The sequence below is a fragment of the Ipomoea nil genome, unplaced genomic scaffold, assembly GCF_001879475.1.
Source record: "Ipomoea nil cultivar Tokyo-kokei standard unplaced genomic scaffold, Asagao_1.1 scaffold0268, whole genome shotgun sequence".
Classification (NCBI taxonomy): domain Eukaryota; kingdom Viridiplantae; phylum Streptophyta; class Magnoliopsida; order Solanales; family Convolvulaceae; genus Ipomoea; species Ipomoea nil.
Genome location: NW_017616696.1, coordinates 2,676,744 through 2,694,820, shown reverse-complemented (window position 1 = coordinate 2,694,820; position 18,077 = coordinate 2,676,744). Strand labels below are relative to the sequence as shown.

At 37.6% G+C, this 18,077-nt stretch overlaps 2 protein-coding genes across 2 annotated transcripts; one reads left to right on the top strand and one right to left on the bottom strand.

The window, feature by feature from the left end:
• The first annotated feature begins 1,979 nt into the window (after positions 1 to 1,979).
• On the top strand, positions 1,980 to 6,868 carry LOC109148483 (65-kDa microtubule-associated protein 5). Its single transcript, XM_019296233.1, has 11 exons — positions 1,980 to 2,262; positions 3,563 to 3,760; positions 3,830 to 4,081; positions 4,166 to 4,381; positions 4,800 to 4,955; positions 5,075 to 5,234; positions 5,612 to 5,757; positions 5,842 to 5,929; positions 6,021 to 6,094; positions 6,167 to 6,241; positions 6,362 to 6,868. Exons 1-11 carry the CDS (start codon positions 2,152 to 2,154, stop codon positions 6,617 to 6,619), a joined length of 1,734 nt encoding a protein of 577 aa, XP_019151778.1. The 5' UTR covers positions 1,980 to 2,151; the 3' UTR covers positions 6,620 to 6,868.
• LOC109148466 (E3 ubiquitin-protein ligase KEG) lies at positions 6,750 to 17,065 on the bottom strand. The gene is made up of 16 exons (XM_019296211.1): positions 15,936 to 17,065; positions 14,191 to 14,553; positions 13,853 to 14,083; positions 13,493 to 13,618; positions 13,063 to 13,399; positions 12,530 to 12,687; positions 11,813 to 11,970; positions 11,576 to 11,697; positions 11,295 to 11,429; positions 10,894 to 11,018; positions 10,581 to 10,685; positions 10,235 to 10,477; positions 9,715 to 10,048; positions 9,435 to 9,623; positions 9,053 to 9,358; positions 6,750 to 8,461 (listed from the first exon to the last, which is right to left on the bottom strand). Exons 1-16 carry the CDS (start codon positions 16,691 to 16,693, stop codon positions 7,220 to 7,222), a joined length of 4,932 nt encoding a protein of 1,643 aa, XP_019151756.1. The 5' UTR covers positions 16,694 to 17,065; the 3' UTR covers positions 6,750 to 7,219.
• Between the last annotated feature and the right edge of the window lie 1,012 nt (positions 17,066 to 18,077).

The following is an 18,077-nucleotide window of genomic DNA, read 5'->3' as shown; positions in this document are numbered from 1 at the left end:
TATTGGTGCAATTACTTATAACTATATGTGCACCTACTTTCACCTATGAGTGCATGTAATTTTGCCTTGTTAACATTCATTGATCTGAGTTCAGCGAGTCGTAATACCCTTGAAAACCACCCGCAAACATTCATGCACCTAGGTGCAACTACTTATAACTATTTGTGCAACTACTTAGAACTATAGGTGCAACTACTTATAACTATAAGTGCACTTAGTATTGATACTCGGTGTAAATTTTTACTTGCACCTATAATACATTTGACATGCACTTGTAATACATTTTACTTGCACTTCGATGTTCAATTATTTACGAAAATGCCACCGCGATTTTTTAAAAAAATCAGTGTTTCTCATCCATTAGATCTGGACACGTTGACGGACAGAATCCATTCCTATTTCGCTCCTGGAGGAAGCATTCGCACCTGAGTGCAATTATATATATATATATATATATATATATATATATATATATATATATATATATATATATATATATATATATATATATATATATATATATATATATATATATATATATATATATATATACACACACACACCATATAATTACATGTATGTGCAAAAATTGTGAATACACATACTAATATAAAAAGTTTTTGAGCCTCAGTCAGCCCCTTTAGAGCAACCCTATTAAGAGGATTTTGCACAGGTTTTGATGTTACAATGCTTTGTTGAAAGAGAGAGAAGAGAGGATGCCCTTAGTCCTTCGTTTATCACTAGTTATTTCACTATCAACCTAAATCCTCAAATGTAGAGGGTTCTTTACTAGTGATTAATTAATTAGTAACTTATTATATGTTTTTATTAGTTATTTATATTTTTATGATGTATATTTGTTAGTTTAAAGAATTACTGGAGTTTTTAAATTGAAAAACTTAACATTGATTTTTAATTCATTATTTTAGTTTTTGTCTTCCTCCCTCATTTTGGATTTTTTTTTTTTTTTGTTATTCAATAAAATAAATATAAGTTAATTATCAAAAAAAAAAATACTCCATATTATTAACAAAAATAATCGATAATTTGTATATGATAAAACATCAATCAGAAAGATTTAAATAAATGTATTTTTTAATTGTATACATTTTGTGTTATATTATATTTTAAGGTATCAATCCGTGAGTACCCCCAGTAAAGAATCTTTCATGATTTCTGAAACAGTAAAAAATAAGGGTGTGTTTGGTTGGTGGGTTTAGCTCATAGGAATGTGTATGAAAGTGATTGTTGTTGTTTGGTTGATAGGTTTTTAGAACACTACTATGGGTTTTGATTTTTGAATATCCCATCAATTGAAAAATCCATACCCAAATAATAAAATAAGGGTTTCATTCTCTTGTTCATTTTCAAGCACTATTATTAGTAACCATTCTCATTCTACCCTACTACCAAACATGTTAAATACTTTCACCAAAACCCATTACCATTATCAAGTATTTGATACCCATTCCGATTCATATGTGCGAACCAAACACACCCTAAGTGTGTTGTTTTTTTACTAATGTGGAGTGTGATTTTTTCATGGTTTGTTCTTCTGCAAAAATGGTGTTTTGTGAGGCATGCCAAGGGAGAGAAAAGAGAAAGGAGAAGCGCATCTCTATCCGTGGCGTGCAGAGGCCGCGCCCAATTGAGCGTTCAAAAAGCGTGTAAAATGCATAGCTAATAAGGATGTTTTAATATCAATCATTCTCATACAATTATGCACTGCAATCATAATTGCACAGAATATCATTAGAAATCATAACCAATAATAACTAAGATCAATTATGTATAGTATATAATTATATATGATGATATAAAGTACATTCTATACTAGTATATTAATTCCATTTTTCCTTCTTATTTTTTCCCTCCACTTTTAATTGAACCAACTGAGGGTCTTAGACTCGTAATACGAGAGTTCCCGCCAAAAGTAGTATCGAATTTCATAAATGGAAAAAAATATTAAAGGTCGAAATATCCGCAGAATCTCCAGTCGAATTAAAGACAGACGCTCCTCACTCAATCACGCTCCGCTGTGCTCCGGTCCGGCATCGCCTCCGCTAATTTCGACGGTTTTTGTTTGGTGCCGGCGGGGAATTATTGCCGACTTCGTTTTTCTCCCCTCCTCCTCGGATCATCGGCGGCGGCATGAGGTCCGTGTCGACGGCGATTGCCGGCGCAACTAACTCCTCCTCTCAGCATTCACTGCGTACCGCTCCTGCTACCACAACTTGCGGCTCTCTTCTCCGAGAATTGCAGGCGTGTAACTAATGACTTCACTCTCGATCTTCTAAATTCAATCGTCTTTATCTGTTGATTTCTCATTTCTGGCTCCGAATCCAATCTTCGTGCATAAGAATTCAGTAGGGTTCTGTTTCAGCGGTAGGGGAATAGGGGATAAACTATAATTGTTTTTATTAGAAATTTTAATATGAAAATTTGGCTATCGCCCAATTCTCATCAATGGAAAACATTGAATGCTAATTTTTCTTTATTTCCCTCCGCTATTTTAGCTGATTAATTGTTTAGCTGCTTTTCTGGTGGATGGATTGGGCTACAGGTCTGAAATAATTGCCAACAGAAGTTTACTATTTCATACGTCATATGTGCACTCCATGTTATATGATATGAATGATACTCCGTAAGAAAATAGTGCCGGCAAAATTTGTTTGCAAGTTTCCTACACAGTACTCAACTTATTATACTAATACTTTTAGGCTGTTGTGTTAGTCATGCGTTTTGCTTCTATGTAAGGATCACGATTCACAACTCATGAGCATGTTTGTGGAGGAAAAATGACACAAAAATTCATTCTTGCCATTAATTTTGGTTCACTGATTGCACTATACTCTGGTGGTAGGGCACCAATTACTGTTGTCATTCCATGCCTTGTACTGAGTTGTGTGAATGGTTTCTTCTTTCTCTTTCATATAAGATGCCGCATCTGCACTTGCACTACAACTGATTCGATCCATGTTACCGCTTAGCAGGAGTGCCTTTTATTTGTTCTAGTTCATAAAAGCATTTCTTGTATTGTGGCATGACTTCCATTGAGATTATCCTCCATTTACATTTGAATTTTGCTAATACAAAGTGGCTATGGAGCTTGTTTCACTCACATTTGCAGTTGCCAATACCAAAAGAGCATTTCATAATTATGTTGGTTGGTTTATTATTTAATCCAACTCCAATTTTATTTTCAGTATTTTTAACAGGATATGACATGCAATTATCTTACATTTGCTTATTGTTCTAGCCATTGACATTGATATTTAGTTCTATTTGTATTAATTTGTTAGGCATTTCTATGGGGGACAATCTTCTCATTCAATTTTATTGTTTAAATTGGATATCTAGGCTTTTTTCCTTGTCCATGAACTTTAAATACTTTGGTCTATTATCCCATACATTTGGTATAGGAAGGTAAGGAAACCAATGGTGAAATTTGAACCTTCTTAATAGGTTAGTCATTAGTGTGATGTGATTTTGGATAATAAACTTCCTTCAGATCATTGGTGTCATGCTCAGAGAATTATATGAATGATTTTTTCCTTTTCAGGAAATATGGGATGAAATTGGGGAGAATGAAAGTGAGAGAGACAAGATGCTTCTTCAGCTTGAACAGGAATGCCTTGACATTTACCGAACTAAAGTGGAGAAAACTAGGAAGTATAAGGCTGACTTGCACCAGTCATTAGCCGAGTCTGAGGCTGAAATTGCTAAAATAGCTTCTGCTCTTGGAGAACAAGTTCCAAGGGTGAGTAAGCTTTTGCTTTATTGTCACTAGCCATTGCATTGTTCATTTATTGATTCTATTCCTTCTCAGTATGAGGATAAGGGCAACATAAAGGAGAAAATTTCCAACATACAACCTGTATTAGAGAACATGAGGTCAAAGAAGCAAGAAAGGATGAAAGAATTTTTGGACACAGAAATGCAGATTGCACAGATTTGTGCAGAGATAGCTGGAAATGACCAAGCTCTTAGACCTGCTAAGATTCAAGTTAATGAACTAGACTTGACAACCAAGAAAGGGCTAGAACTAAAGTTGCGCCTTCAGGATCTTCAGTCTGAAAAGGTTATTGATGGCTACATTTTACAATTAGATAGTAAGGTCTGGATGGTTATTCATTTCTGTAAAATTTTTGTGCTCCTTTTGCAGAGGCTTCGTTTGCAAAAAGTTATTGGCTACATAAGTGCAATTCATGATCTTTCAGTTGTCATGTCAGTTGAATTTGTGGCCATATTAAGTGATATTCATCCAAGTTTACATGATGATCTAAATGCTCAACCAAAGAGCATAAGCAATGAAACGCTTGCCAGATTAACCAGTGAAGTCAGTTCACTAAAGGAAATGAAAAAACAAAGGTTGCAGAAGGTGATATACTAATCAAATATTCTTCTCTGTTCCATATTAAAGATCTATTATGGGTAAAGCAATAATAATATTTAACCACTTTTTTGTTATTTAATGCATGGATATCTATTGCATTTGTCTTGCTTTATTTTTGCTTCATATTCAATTTGCAAACAAATGAATTGATGTAAAATTCCCCAGAATCAGTCTTTGAAATTTTTATGACCAAATGAAAGACTGTAGTTTCTTAATGTTGTGCCCTTTGTGTATTTTGTTCAACTAAACCATGAATAAGTGTGACATAAGTAACACAGCTAGTGAATGTTATATCAGCTGCTGTATAACTGACATATATGATGTTATGCATAGTCATTGACTTTACTGAAGTTGTGCATATTGTAGAATATTCACTTATTCACAATATTATGTCTTAATGCAGCTTCAAGATCTTGGTAGGACTCTAAAAGAGCTATGGAACCTTATGGACACACCAATTAAGGAGCAACAGAGATTTGACCATGTCATTTGCTTGATTTCTTCTTCTGTAGATGAGGTGTTGAGTCAAGGATCTCTTGCTATTGAAGTCATTGAGCTGGTAATTCAGTTCTTTCTATTCTCTTTTGGCACATATTGGTGTGTGCTACTATTCATCGCTTTGCTGAATGGATGCTTTTTTTTTTTTCCCCTCACTAAGATTCTTTTCTGTTGTTTTAGACTGAAGTTGAAGTTGAGCGTTTAAATGCTCTAAAATCTAGTAAATTGAAAGAACTGATTTTTAAGAGGCAAAATGAACTTGAGGAAATCTACAGGAGTGCTCACATGGATATAGACAGTGAGACATCACGCCAAATATTAATGAGACTTGTGGAATCTGGTATGTTCAAATTTAACAAATATTTAATGTTTTTTCTACCTTTTTTCATATATTGCATTTTGAAGTTTGTGAATATCACACCTTTTTGGTATACACCAATAAGGTGAGTGTACTGATTTTGTGTTTGATTAATAAGGTATATCTTAGCTTCAAATATTAGTTTGGAGCTTTATTCTTAAAATTGACATGTAAAGAAGAGGCAGAAGATATTATCAAGTTAATTCCAGTGGAATACCTGTTGTATCCTTTGATTAGGTCTATTGAATTGAAAATCCTGTTTAATCAAGAAACCATCAATTTTGGTGGTTTCAAAATCAGAGTTCCCTGCAGAAATTGCACATTACTAATGATCACTATCTGTTTGTTTCTTTTGATAGGTAATCTAGCTGACCTTCTTTCAAGCATGGATCAACAGATTGCTAAAGCCAAAGAGCAAGCTCTGAGCAGGAGAGATATATTGGATAAGTTGGAGAAATGGAATCATGCATCTCAAGAGGAAAATTGGCTTGATGAATATGAAAGGGTAATGCAAAAATGAATTCCATCAACAGTCTGGGCTAATTTAGCCTAACATAATCATCATGACCTGGATATTTTGTCTTGGCAGGATGAAAACCGATATAGTGCTGGGAGAGGGGCACACATTAATCTGAAACGTGCAGAGAAAGCACGTGTTCTGGTCACCAAGATACCATGTAAACTTCTAACTATTCATCTCCTGTGGTCTAAAAATGCTTTGAAACTTAAAATTTTGATGATCTGAAAAGTACAACACTTCAATTGCAGCTCTTGTAGAAAACTTAATTGGGAAAATAAAAGCTTGGGAGGTGGAGAATGGAATGCCATTTTTATATGACAAGGCAAGTCCATGCTTCTTCTATTCACAAACCGTTGTGGTTGCAGTTTAACCACAATAGCTTTTGTGCTTGCAGGCCCCCTTAGTGCGTACACTGGAGGAGTATACAGTGTTGCGGCAGGAAAAACAAGAGGAGAAGCGCAGAAACCGGGTATTTAGCTTTTATTACCGCTACTAGTTTTAATTCCATGGCACTCGTAGGACTGAGATGAAGTACCCAACCAAACCTTACTCTATCTATCTGATTATGTTAGTAACATACATATTATAGGAACAAAAACGGCTTCAAGAACAGTTTGCTGCTGAACAAGAGGCTCTTTATGGTTCAAAGTCCAGCAGTAAGAAGCCTTTGGGTCAAAGCAACACTGCACTCGGGACACCGACACCTATTAATCGCCGTGGAACACTATCAGGTCGACATGGAATATCTGCAGCAAAGGAACGGAGAGAAAGTGCCAAAGCTGGCAATATAATTCCTCTCAACTACGTAGCTCTTTCTAAAGATGAACACATTTCTCGGGGGAGTTAAGGTGGTTTAGACTTTAGAACAATGGGGTATATGCTTAGTTTGGTTTTATAATTTCCCTCACCAATTTCTAGATTGGATCTTTGGAATATTTTTTGGACAGATTAAAGGATTAAGAGTACAAGGATGATGCTCTAAACAAATTAAAGTTTACATCATTCTATTCTAACAGCTCAGTGAACTTTACAATGTAGTAAAATATAGTGTTGGCTAAGAAAGATTGCAGCAATAAGAGAAAAGATAATAATTAACAAGAAAAAAAAAATCCTAATGAAAGAACTACACAACCAAAAAATGGCAAGATTTTATACATTACATCATAAAAATATATCTTGTATTATATACTTAGACTAGATGCTCCATCTCCATCCAGCTTAAGCAATGTCAGCAGCCATAATGGTTGGTCCCAAGTTGATCCAAATCTTAAACTCATCTACTTGTCATGCCCTTTTCATTCTTTGTTCGTTAACATCCTCTCCTGGGCCAGTCTCAAGTTTACCTTGACCAACATTGCCTCGTAGTAGCAGAGAAGAGCAGGCAGTGCTCAGCTCTTCCACGACCGAGGCATGACCTCAAGGCTAAAAAAGATAACAAAATGTTTGTTTATGCAGGAGCATTAGTACAAGGCTGGGGCTCGTAAATAACAATATCAGCAGGGTCCCCAATCCAAGGTTTCCCTTCTCGCCATTGGAACTTGATCCTCAGTTTCCCATTTGCGTCTACTCCAACCACCTCACCTCTGCTTGCGTGAGTCTCCATTCCCCATCCCCACCTAGGTGCCACCAGCCCTTCTCTGATCTTCACCTTGTCCCCAACTTTAAACCGTCTAATCCTTTCCAGTTCACATGCCTTGCAAATCCATAGCCTATCCAGAAAGCAGAATGCCACCCAAACATCTCCCCCATCTTCTATCCGGTGCACTACCCCAATGCTTGAATGACTAACATCTCCCCACTGGTGTGTTGGGGTTGAAACACTTGCCCTCACCTTAACCCACTCACCAATTCGAATTTCCTCTTCCTCCACAACATCTACTTCTGAAGGATCCAGCATCCATGATTTTGACCCTGCTGGCGTATAGATTCTCAGCTTTCCATCTCCATCAATTCCTGATATACTTCCAACATTCACGTGACTATGTCCTGACCACCCAAATCTTGGCTGTTTTACACAGTTTTTTACCTTAACCCGCTGACCAACAAGGATCTTATTCACTCTTTCAATATGACTGTAATGCCCCACCCAGTGATCTTGTTCTCCACAAAAAGCCACAGATATATTTCCATCCCATTCATTTCCTTCGTAAATAATGCCTTGCACAACTCCAATGCTCCCTGGCCCAATTGATTTCCAACTCTGCACATTTTCTCTCAACTTCACCCAGTCCCCTACTTCAAAAATCTGCTCTATCTCAAGATCAACAGGATCCCCTCTCCAGAAACCCTGTAAACCAAAAAATGCGACCCTCACTTCACCATCAGCATTAACACCTGTTATCACACCCCGTGAATCTGGTTGAGTACCTCTCCAGCCCCACCTTGGCTCAACAAGTCCAGCCCGAAACCTAACATGCTGCCCAACTCGAAAACCACAAACCTTTTCAACATCAGTGTAATGAGTAATCCACCTCCCTTTCCGGAAGCAACAAGCCAGCTCTAAATAACCAGTATCCTGTACACTATGTACAACAGCTAAGCCCTCTTTCCCAATGCTGTACCAGTCATAACTGGGCCTTGCCCCCAAGCTTGGTTTTGAACGTACCCAATCACCTACTTCAAATCCTGGAAGTAATTCTGCATCTCCAGGAGACACCTTCCAGAAACTTTGTCTCCCAGCAACAGTAGCCTAAAAGGATCAACACATCAGCAATTTAAACAATTTGATCAAAATGAGGTTTGACAATCTACTCACATGGAAGATTGCAACTATATGAAGAAACTTCTCATTCCACCCCCTCCCTCTCTTTTCATGGGGAAGTAGCAAAACATCAGTATGGTCTTATTAAAATACCGAATATGCAAACAAACCGGAGGATCAACTGCAGGATTTGTTTTTAAAAAACGAACTACAAACTGGATTTAATTTAGGTGGCCTGAAAAATTCAAAGGTCACTAAAAGCAAAAGAGGAATAATTGGCTACATACTATGATAAATTGATTTAACTTTTTTTTTTATTATTATTATTGACAGTAAAATATATAATTATGTATTTTAAAAATATTTTTATATATTATTAAAAAATTTGTAGTTAAACCATTGACCCTATAGTTGAACCCAGGTAAACCAAAAATTCAATACTCACATGTTGGCCTGTGGTTCAATTTTAATAAGATTGGTTAATAGATTAAGAGGCCTTGTGTAGATCATATTTGAGACATGGGCAAAGGTTTTCCCTCCTTTACCAAGGAAACATGGCCAAGAGAGTAGTAGGCTTACATTCAAAGTACCATCCATGTCAATTCTCACAATTTTTCCTACAGTAGCCGGTGTCTCATTTGACCATCCAAGCCTTGGCTGAGTAACAGATGGCATTACACGAATCTCTTGTTCAACTTCAAAAGGAGACACCTTCTCAATGTCAGTCACTGAACAAGAGAATGGTTTGCTCCTGAAGCAAAAGGCAATTCCCACATCACCATCCTCTTCCAAGCTGTGGATTACACCAATGCTATTCCTCGTTATGTCCTCCCAACCGTACTTTGGTGAGGTTACTGAAGCCTTTACTCTGACCCAGTCACCTACCTGGTTATGTTAAGAGAACATTTGAAAATATATCTCATATGAAAAGGAAATATACTTGACATAGCACAAACCATACCTTGAAATCCTCGACCTTTTCCATGTCAGAAGGGTCAGCCTGCCATGGTATAGGCCTGTTGGGAATTTCAATAATCAATAAACCATCAGCCTCTATATCGATTACTCTTCCAACACTGTGATGTGTTTCCCCACCCCAAGCATATCTTGGTTCAGCAACAGATCGCTTCACACAGACCCGATCATGAATCTGTGGAAGAGTAGCACTCAAAGTAAACAATGATACAGGTAAACAATAAAAATAAAGTTCAAAAGTAAAACAAAAGAGGATTTGATCTTACTCTGAATGGTTCAACAGGCTCAACTTCCTCTGGCTCACAGTGCCATGGGTGAGGAAGGTAGCATAGTTCCAACAACAGACTGTTATCTGGTCGTATGCAGTATACTATACCAATGCTTCCGGGAGTTACGGATCCTAATCCATGTTTAGCTGATGTAAGATTGGGACGAATACGAACCCAATCCCCAACCTTGAATTCCTCCACCCGTTCCATTTCTGCAGGATCAGCTTTCCATCCTCTAGATGCTCCAGGAAACCCAACACGAAGAACACCATCGTCATCAACACACAATACAGTTCCGATACTGTCGCGTGCCTGGCCACGCCAACCAAATCTGCAGCACATTTGATGTATGGTAAATAATCAACATTATAATTGGCATGCCTTCACAGAATTAACCAATACCTAGTGCAGTGATGCCAGGGTTTCAGAACTTAAAGGCAATGAAGAAAAACATATCATGCAAAATTTCATCCAATTTAGAAGTGGCAAACAGCACCATTATAGTAGAGAGGTCAACCTTGGTTCTTTGACATCAGGCTTAAGCCGTACATGATGCCCCCTGTCTAGTGGAATCACTTTGACAACTTCATCTGCTAGTACTCGGGCTTCTTTGCCTTCTCCAGAGCAAAAGGAAACAATGAGATTGTCCTTATCCAGGACATTTTGCACGAAACCCACACTCTTATGTTTTGCACCTTGCCAGCCAAAGCTAGGTGTTGTGACACGTCTCTTAAATTTCACCCAGTCTCCTATATCATATCTATATACCAAATGGACCATATTCAAAGCACAAGTCAAATCCAACACGCTTGGCAACTGAAATAAAAAGATGGAAGTAGAAAAATTATCACAAAACATCTCACATTGTTGGAGACAAATAAACTCCCTTCTCCATAAGAGCCTCCATTAAATCTTCAGAAATCCATTCACGAGGCAAAGCTTCTAAGTAGTCACGTAATGTTTTGCCGCTGCAATAATTAACTAATAATGTAAAAAGCAAGTCGCAAGAATAGAACAGGCTATTATGCCCAATAAAAGATGACCCAAAAGTAGTAATAGTAGTAGAAATAACAACAACAACAAAAAAATAAATAATAATAATAATAATAAATAATAATAATAATAATAATAATAATAATAATAAGCAATACCACTGGTTGGGTATCACACTCTGACCTGTGATTTCTAGCTTCAACTGCACTATCAGGATGCCTAAGCATGATGCTAATCCACTCAAGATTCTCGCGTATCATATTTGCTGAAAAAGCTGCAATATGGAAAGCATTGTCTCCTTCATCGTCCTGATATTAACGAGAAATGAAAATTTGCATATTAGAGTGAAAAACTAGGAAGGGAGGAAAACACCATGATGCAGCTGAAATAATCAAAACTGAATGGATCATTATTGAAGGTAAAGCAACTTCATTAGGCATCTGGAATACCACAGATGGAATGGATCATGACAGAAAAAAATCAAGTGCATAATATCTAGAAGTGATTATATTATATGGATAAATCATATAACAATTTAAAATGTATTCTGATTGTTGTAGAGATCACAATATCTAATCACAGACCTGCAAGTTGCAATTTGCCCCAGCAGATAGAAGCAACCCAACACATGATTTTGCACCTCTATTCAGTGCCACATGAAGAGGTATGGTATTGTGCACATTCCTGATGTTTACATCAACTCCAGAGTCGAGAATGATCTAAAAATCATTATACGTGCTACTTAAATTAGCAAAGACATACACCAACAATTTATGAACCATTGAGCATAAGCTTTCCAGATCCTGATGGAACTGGAAGTCATTTAATTATGGTAACAAGCCTATCCATTCCAGATCTGGCCTACCTTGACCAACTCAAGATCATTGATCATAGCAGCAGTATGCAGAGCTGTTCGAAAATGCTGGGTATCTTGAGCAGTTGGATCTGCTCCAGCAGCTAAAAGTATTTTTACCAGTTCTCTCCCCTCTACAAAGAACAAATGAGATAGATTTTAAGGGACTCATAGTCCAAAAGTTCTCTAAGGTTATTAGTGATAGTAACCAATTTAGATAATAACAGTAATTTCCAATCCACGCTCTACCTGGTTCACGATCTTTCTTCAAAGCAGCAGCCATACACAATGCAGTCCCAACAGGGCTTGGAATATCAATGGCACTAACTATCTCTTCACTAGATGCAAGTTCTACCCATCTTTTGACAACAGCAACATTCCATGTTGCTATGCACAAGTGTAGTGGTCTGTTAAATAGAAGTCTTAAAAAGGTAGCACTCTCAAACTTGTAATAAGGAGAAGGAAACATAAAGTGTAAATGTTGACGCAAAGATTCATTAAACACTATATAAAAACACCATACAAGATTCTAGCCTTAACAGGTGCTTTGGCTTTGATATCTACTATCTACATCTTAGAGATGGATGTCACCCTTTTGGGTTTCTTGTGTAAACACATAAGTAGCACAAGGGAAACCAATGCAAAGAGGTTGTGGGGTGGGGGCACTAAGACACAGAACATTTGCAATATATAACAGTTTGTTGAGACCATTGGGTAGTTGGGTAGTGAGCTATTTAGATTTCCTTCAGGTTAAAAATGGTGTCTATCATTGATTTCTGTTCTTTTCCAGATCTGCCTCTTTTAAGTTCTAATATTTCACTTTAGGCATAGTTTGATAATTTCAAAACATTTAGTATATATCATAATTCAGGAAGACGGATTAGACTTGAGAAGTTAACTTCATTCATGGAACTAATCGGAAGTTATTGTTAGACAAAACAGAGAGAAAGCGGCATCTGCACTTACGTCAAACTTTTTGAGTTCATGATACCCATTGATTCACAGCCTCCATTTTCTAGAATGACAATAGCACAGTCTATGAATTTCTTAGCAACAGCTCTATGAAGCACAGATTCACCTTCGTCATCAACTGCATTTGGATCAGCTCCCGCCAGTAATAACTCCTGTTAGAATGAGAGGAAGCATTTGAACAAGGAAGAGAAATGAAGTAATACAAGCAAAATCCATGGGAAAACAATCACCAAAAGTTCTTTTTTCAAGGAGATTATGAGAATGCATATTAGGGACTTAGCTAGAGATTTCTATACCATGTTTCCTAGATTCTAGATTTCCTTCCTCAACCTCTCTATTGTTTTCACTACCACACACTCTTTACTTGTTAAAAAAAAAAAAAAAAAAAAAAAAAAACAAAACAAAACAAAACAAAAAGAAAAAGAAAAAGAAAAAGAAAAATAAAGGCTCAATTGTTTTTACATACATCATTTGTACCCAGTTTATCCCAATAAATTAGTTAAGTAACGCAAAACCAAGAAACCTACACGCATGCAATCTGGTTGTCCATGGTAGGCACAAACATGGGCAACAGATGGGCCAAGCCCTTCCCTCAATCTAGAACGGACATTAGCTTGTCTCTTGATAAGAGCACGAACACAGTCAGGCGATCCAGCTGCCAGAGCAAATACAAGTGGAGGATCACCATCTTTGTCCAGGACATCAACATTTGCCTCTGTGTATTCTAGAATAGCCTCTACAAGTTCCACACTACCCCGTCTACAAGCAAGATGGAGAGCAGTTTGGCCATCAGGGTTTTGTGCTTCAAGTAGAGAACGTACCGAGTTGCCACCTTGCCCTTTGTGAGTCTTTCCAAGCAATTCTCTGCATGCAATGGATAAGTAACAAAATGTGAAGCACAATTAAAAAAAATACTCCGTAACTTGTAGCATAGCAAAATATAGTAAGAAGACCAACCGAACTCCATTTAAATTCCCTTCAGAAACAAATCTATGCAGAAGACTGTTAACATCCAGGGAAACCTCCAAATCTGATGCCAAAGGGTGAGCCATCCCATTGGTTCCAGAATACTGATTGAAGTCGCTGCATTTTTAATAGTTAAAGTTGCTGTGACTAAGTAATCATCATTCACCAAGTCACACACACGCATCTCATAAACACAATAGAGTTTATTTAGAAATAAAGCATGTTGACATCATACTAAGTTATTTATTTTACTAGCAAGAGGTTGCAATATGAAGTTACAAAGTGATTTTGCAAATACCATACTCCGTATTAGATTCTTAACAAGAGAATACTATGACAGAATATTCTTACTTATCAGGGCTTGCGGGAGGACTACGTGGAATTCCTTGCAAGTAGCGAAGAAATATTGCCAACATTGCATTAAAGGACGGTCTTCTTGAAGCCTTGAATTGCAGACATTCACCAATCATCTTCCACAACTCTGGAGGTATACCAACACCCACTACACCTGCATACTGAGGAGGTTGTTTCCGTGCCTTCACAACAGCCTGATATACTTCTTCAGTGCTTAAGCCAGCCCACCTGCATTAAGATTGGCCATTGTATCTTCAAGCAATGATGCTACTCACAGTAAAATCGGGAAGAAGACGAGCTGAAAAACATAAAATTAAAGAAGCTAGTCCACATACGGAATTGAACCGGTGCACATTTCCACCAATGTACATCCAAAGCTCCAGGCATCCGACTCTGGAGATATTCCAATGGAACCATCCCAAAAAAGATTCAATGATTTCTTTACTGGCTCCCACGCTTCAGGAGCAGTGTAGTTTGGGCTAAGCATTGTGCAATCCATGCATGAATGGATTTTTGAAGACTCGGACTCTAATCGAGCCTTCCGGCAAGCAGGTTTCTTTAGAATTGCTGGAAGCCCATAGTCTGAAACCATTGCATGACCATTCACATCTAAGAGAAGATTGGATGGTTTTATATTCATACAAACAATACCAGCTGCATGTAGTTCAGCCACCCCACGAGCAATGTCTGCCCCATATCTGCATTAAATATCAATGATACATCAAGGCTAGGGCCTTCATAAAATACCAAATCTAGAGCATCAACCACAGCACATTAAGAATTGGTTATGTCCGATGCTAGGCTGCCTCAGAAGTGCAGTATCTAACAGACTACTGAAATAATAAACTAACATGCCACATTGAAATCATCATCATATTTTTACATTTGTCATGAAATATATAAAAATTAGGCACCTACTACCCAACTATAAAATAAATGGTTTAGTATCTATAATCATATATGACAATCATTTAACCATGTGCAAGTTAAACCTCACTTAATTCCTGTTCCTCATATTTACTTCTCTCTTTCTCATAATTTAGTTTATAGTCCATATTTGAGCCTTCTGAATGGCAGAGACATGGTATATCATTAGTACATTAGATGCTGGATAATGAGTATTCCGATAATCAAGCCTTTTAGTTCATAAAGGTGCAAGAGGGGGACAAAAGTTTCCTCTCGAGGAAGGAAACATTGGTTTACTTTACAGTTTCCAATGGCCTAAAAAGGAAAAAACACATTCATTTTTATAGGTAGGGAGTATATCAGTATATTAATGATAAATGGTTAAAACTGCAATGTCTTTAAATCTGAAAGCAGTTATCAGCCTATTGTGAAAGGAGACTGCTAAGATGGCTTTTAGGAATAAAATACTCCAGTACAATGGCATTCATAGGCTATTGACTACCAATAGTCCAATAGCAATCTCATCTCCAACTTAAGAAACTACACATCGCATTCCTAAATCAAGAACTTTTAATTGAAGAGTTGCTTGTCATTATTCCGGAAATTTATTACAATGTGGTAAATCACCACACTTCAAGGTATCTGAGTAGTAATAACTAAAAATTGAAAAAGAAATCATAATAATTCTCGCCATCGATTGATAAGAAAGCAGGCAGATCAGCTTGCCTTTTTGTTTGTTGCATCCTGTGTTACCATACTTTATGTGAGTATTTGACTACTCACACAAATGGTACCATAAAATGAGGCATAACATAACGGACAATATATTCCAAAATTTATGAGCATTTCATTTGGCAAGAAAAGATTGATTCATTAGAGGAGCACGTAAAGGAAACGATCAAAGCTGTTGTAAGCATTACATTGCCATCACCAAGGTTCTCCTTGATTTATGTGCTGTGAAATATACTCATTCAAAGAAAGGGCAACAGAACTTGAGACTAGTGCACTGTCCTTTCACCATCTCAAGAATCTACTATCAAAGTGCTAATGTACTATCTAGGAACCCTTAGATTCTCCTATTGGCGTGTGTATTCAACCTTGATTACTGAAGAGGTGAAGAGGATAGTGTTTGCATAAGAACCTCTAATAAAAAGTTGAAGAGGAAATAATATACCTGAGGATTTGCTCAAGTGTGAGGCGGCCTTCATTCCGGTGCATCTCAGTTTGGACAGAACCCTTACACCTATCCATAACCAAACACAAACTGCTGTCGATCTTTGTTACACCGTGAAAAGCACACACATTTCTACACCACATGGATCCCCTCTTCAATTTCTCCAGCTTCTCCTGTACCCAAACTAGATCCATCTCCTCTCCTATTGTCACCTTCTTAACCACAACCCTGTGACGGCACCGCTCCCGCCGACCACCACTGTGGTCGCCCAGCACCACCGCCGCCCAAATCTCCACTCCAGGCTTCTTAGTCTCCCCACTAATCCTCCTAATTAATCTCACTTCCGGGTGTGCAGTTAGCTCTATCCTCCCTCCAGCCTCAACCCCGCACCCGGAGCTCAAAGCTGAGCGGGATTTGCGTCTCCGGTCCAGCTCCCGCTCCTCCCTGCCTCCTCCATTATCACGAAGATCCTCCCCCCCATCTTCCTCCTCCTCCTCCTCCTCCTCGTCACTGGAATCCCTGGCGGAGGAGTCGCGGATTAGAGCAAGGATTGCGTAGTTCTTCTTGAGGGCAGTAACCGAGTTGCCAACAAGGGACACGTGGCGGCAGCGGGGACACGATAAGTTGGTGTCCGGAGACGCCGAGAACAATCTGGAAAGGCACTCCCGACAGTAGCCGTGGCCGCATTGGAGCAACAGCGGGCACCGCTCCTCCTCGTTGTACGAATTCTGGCACACGGAACAACTCGGGATCTTCATCGTTCAAATTTAATTCCCCAGATTTCACTCTAATTATCACTGCTACTCATCAAAATGTTGTAAAAACAAAACCACAAAACAACAAAACTTCCCTCTTCTTCCCTGCTACAACTTCCGCCCCAGCTGCGAGCTTGAAGGAAATGCAATTATGAAGTCTGATCGCTGGTTGGAGTGATTGATTGAGCTTAACTGAGCTTCAAAAGGAGATGGTAGGAAGGAATTGCAGATCCATGGAGGAAGAGGAAGAAAGAGTCTCGTCTAGTCTACAGTGTTGTTGGGGCAGTGAGGGTTTTACTTTTTGGAGAGAGACCAAATCGAGAAAGGGGAAAATGTTGTGTTAAACTAAAACTCTAATTTATTCTTCTGTTCTAACTTGCCATGGGCTTGTTATTTTACAACTTTTTCTTCTTTTTTAGGTCTAATGATAAAATATGTATTTTACCTTTAAAAAAAAAACAAAAAAAAAAAAACCATTTAGGTGCTATTACTATTAACTAGTAATAATAACCATTTATGTATTTCGGAGAAGGAGACCAGTCCTTCGCCGGAGAAGGCGACCATCTCAGGCGAAGGAGAAGGCAGACAAGTTGGTCACCTCCACCAAACGCAATTGGTGAACGTCCGATAATCGGTAATTATTGTCGAAAAGTGTAAGAAATATCTCCAGAATCTTAGGTAACGTGATCGGTAAACGTCCGATAATCGGTGATTATTGCCGAAAAGTGTAAGAAATGTCTCCATAATCTTAGGTAACGCGATCAGCGAACATCGGATAATCGGTGATTATTGCCGAAAAGTGTAGGAAATGTCGCCAAAATCTTAGCTAACCTGTAATTACAATTATCAACCGGTTTCTAGGCTTAAATGCTTCAAAATAACATGTTTATGAGTTTAATTGTAATTTTTTGAAAGTTTAAGGTAGAGCCTAATTGACTTTTTAAAGTTTATGGATCTATTTGACTTTTTTTTCTCAAAAAATACACAAAAGAGAATATAACTTATAGAGACATAATTTTGTAAAATACCCAACATTGTAATTTATGGCATTGTAAAAATCTTATAAAGACATTTCAGGTGATGAGGAAAACACCTATAATCACTACTCCAAGGTGTGCACCAGGTAAATCTCATGACATTTTAATTTAGTAGTTTTGTTGAAATTGTAAAATAATCTATATCTATATATATATAAAAGTAAAATCCTCCTAGCCAAGTTTTCCCCCCAAAACTTAGAGGCATTTTTGTAATATCAAATATCTAGACAAATATGGCATTTTAATAATATTAAAGATTTTACCTTTCTTGAGATCTCTTACCATTTTATAATTTCAATACTAAACCCTTTTGATCTCATCCATTGTGTATAAATACACCTTATATGACC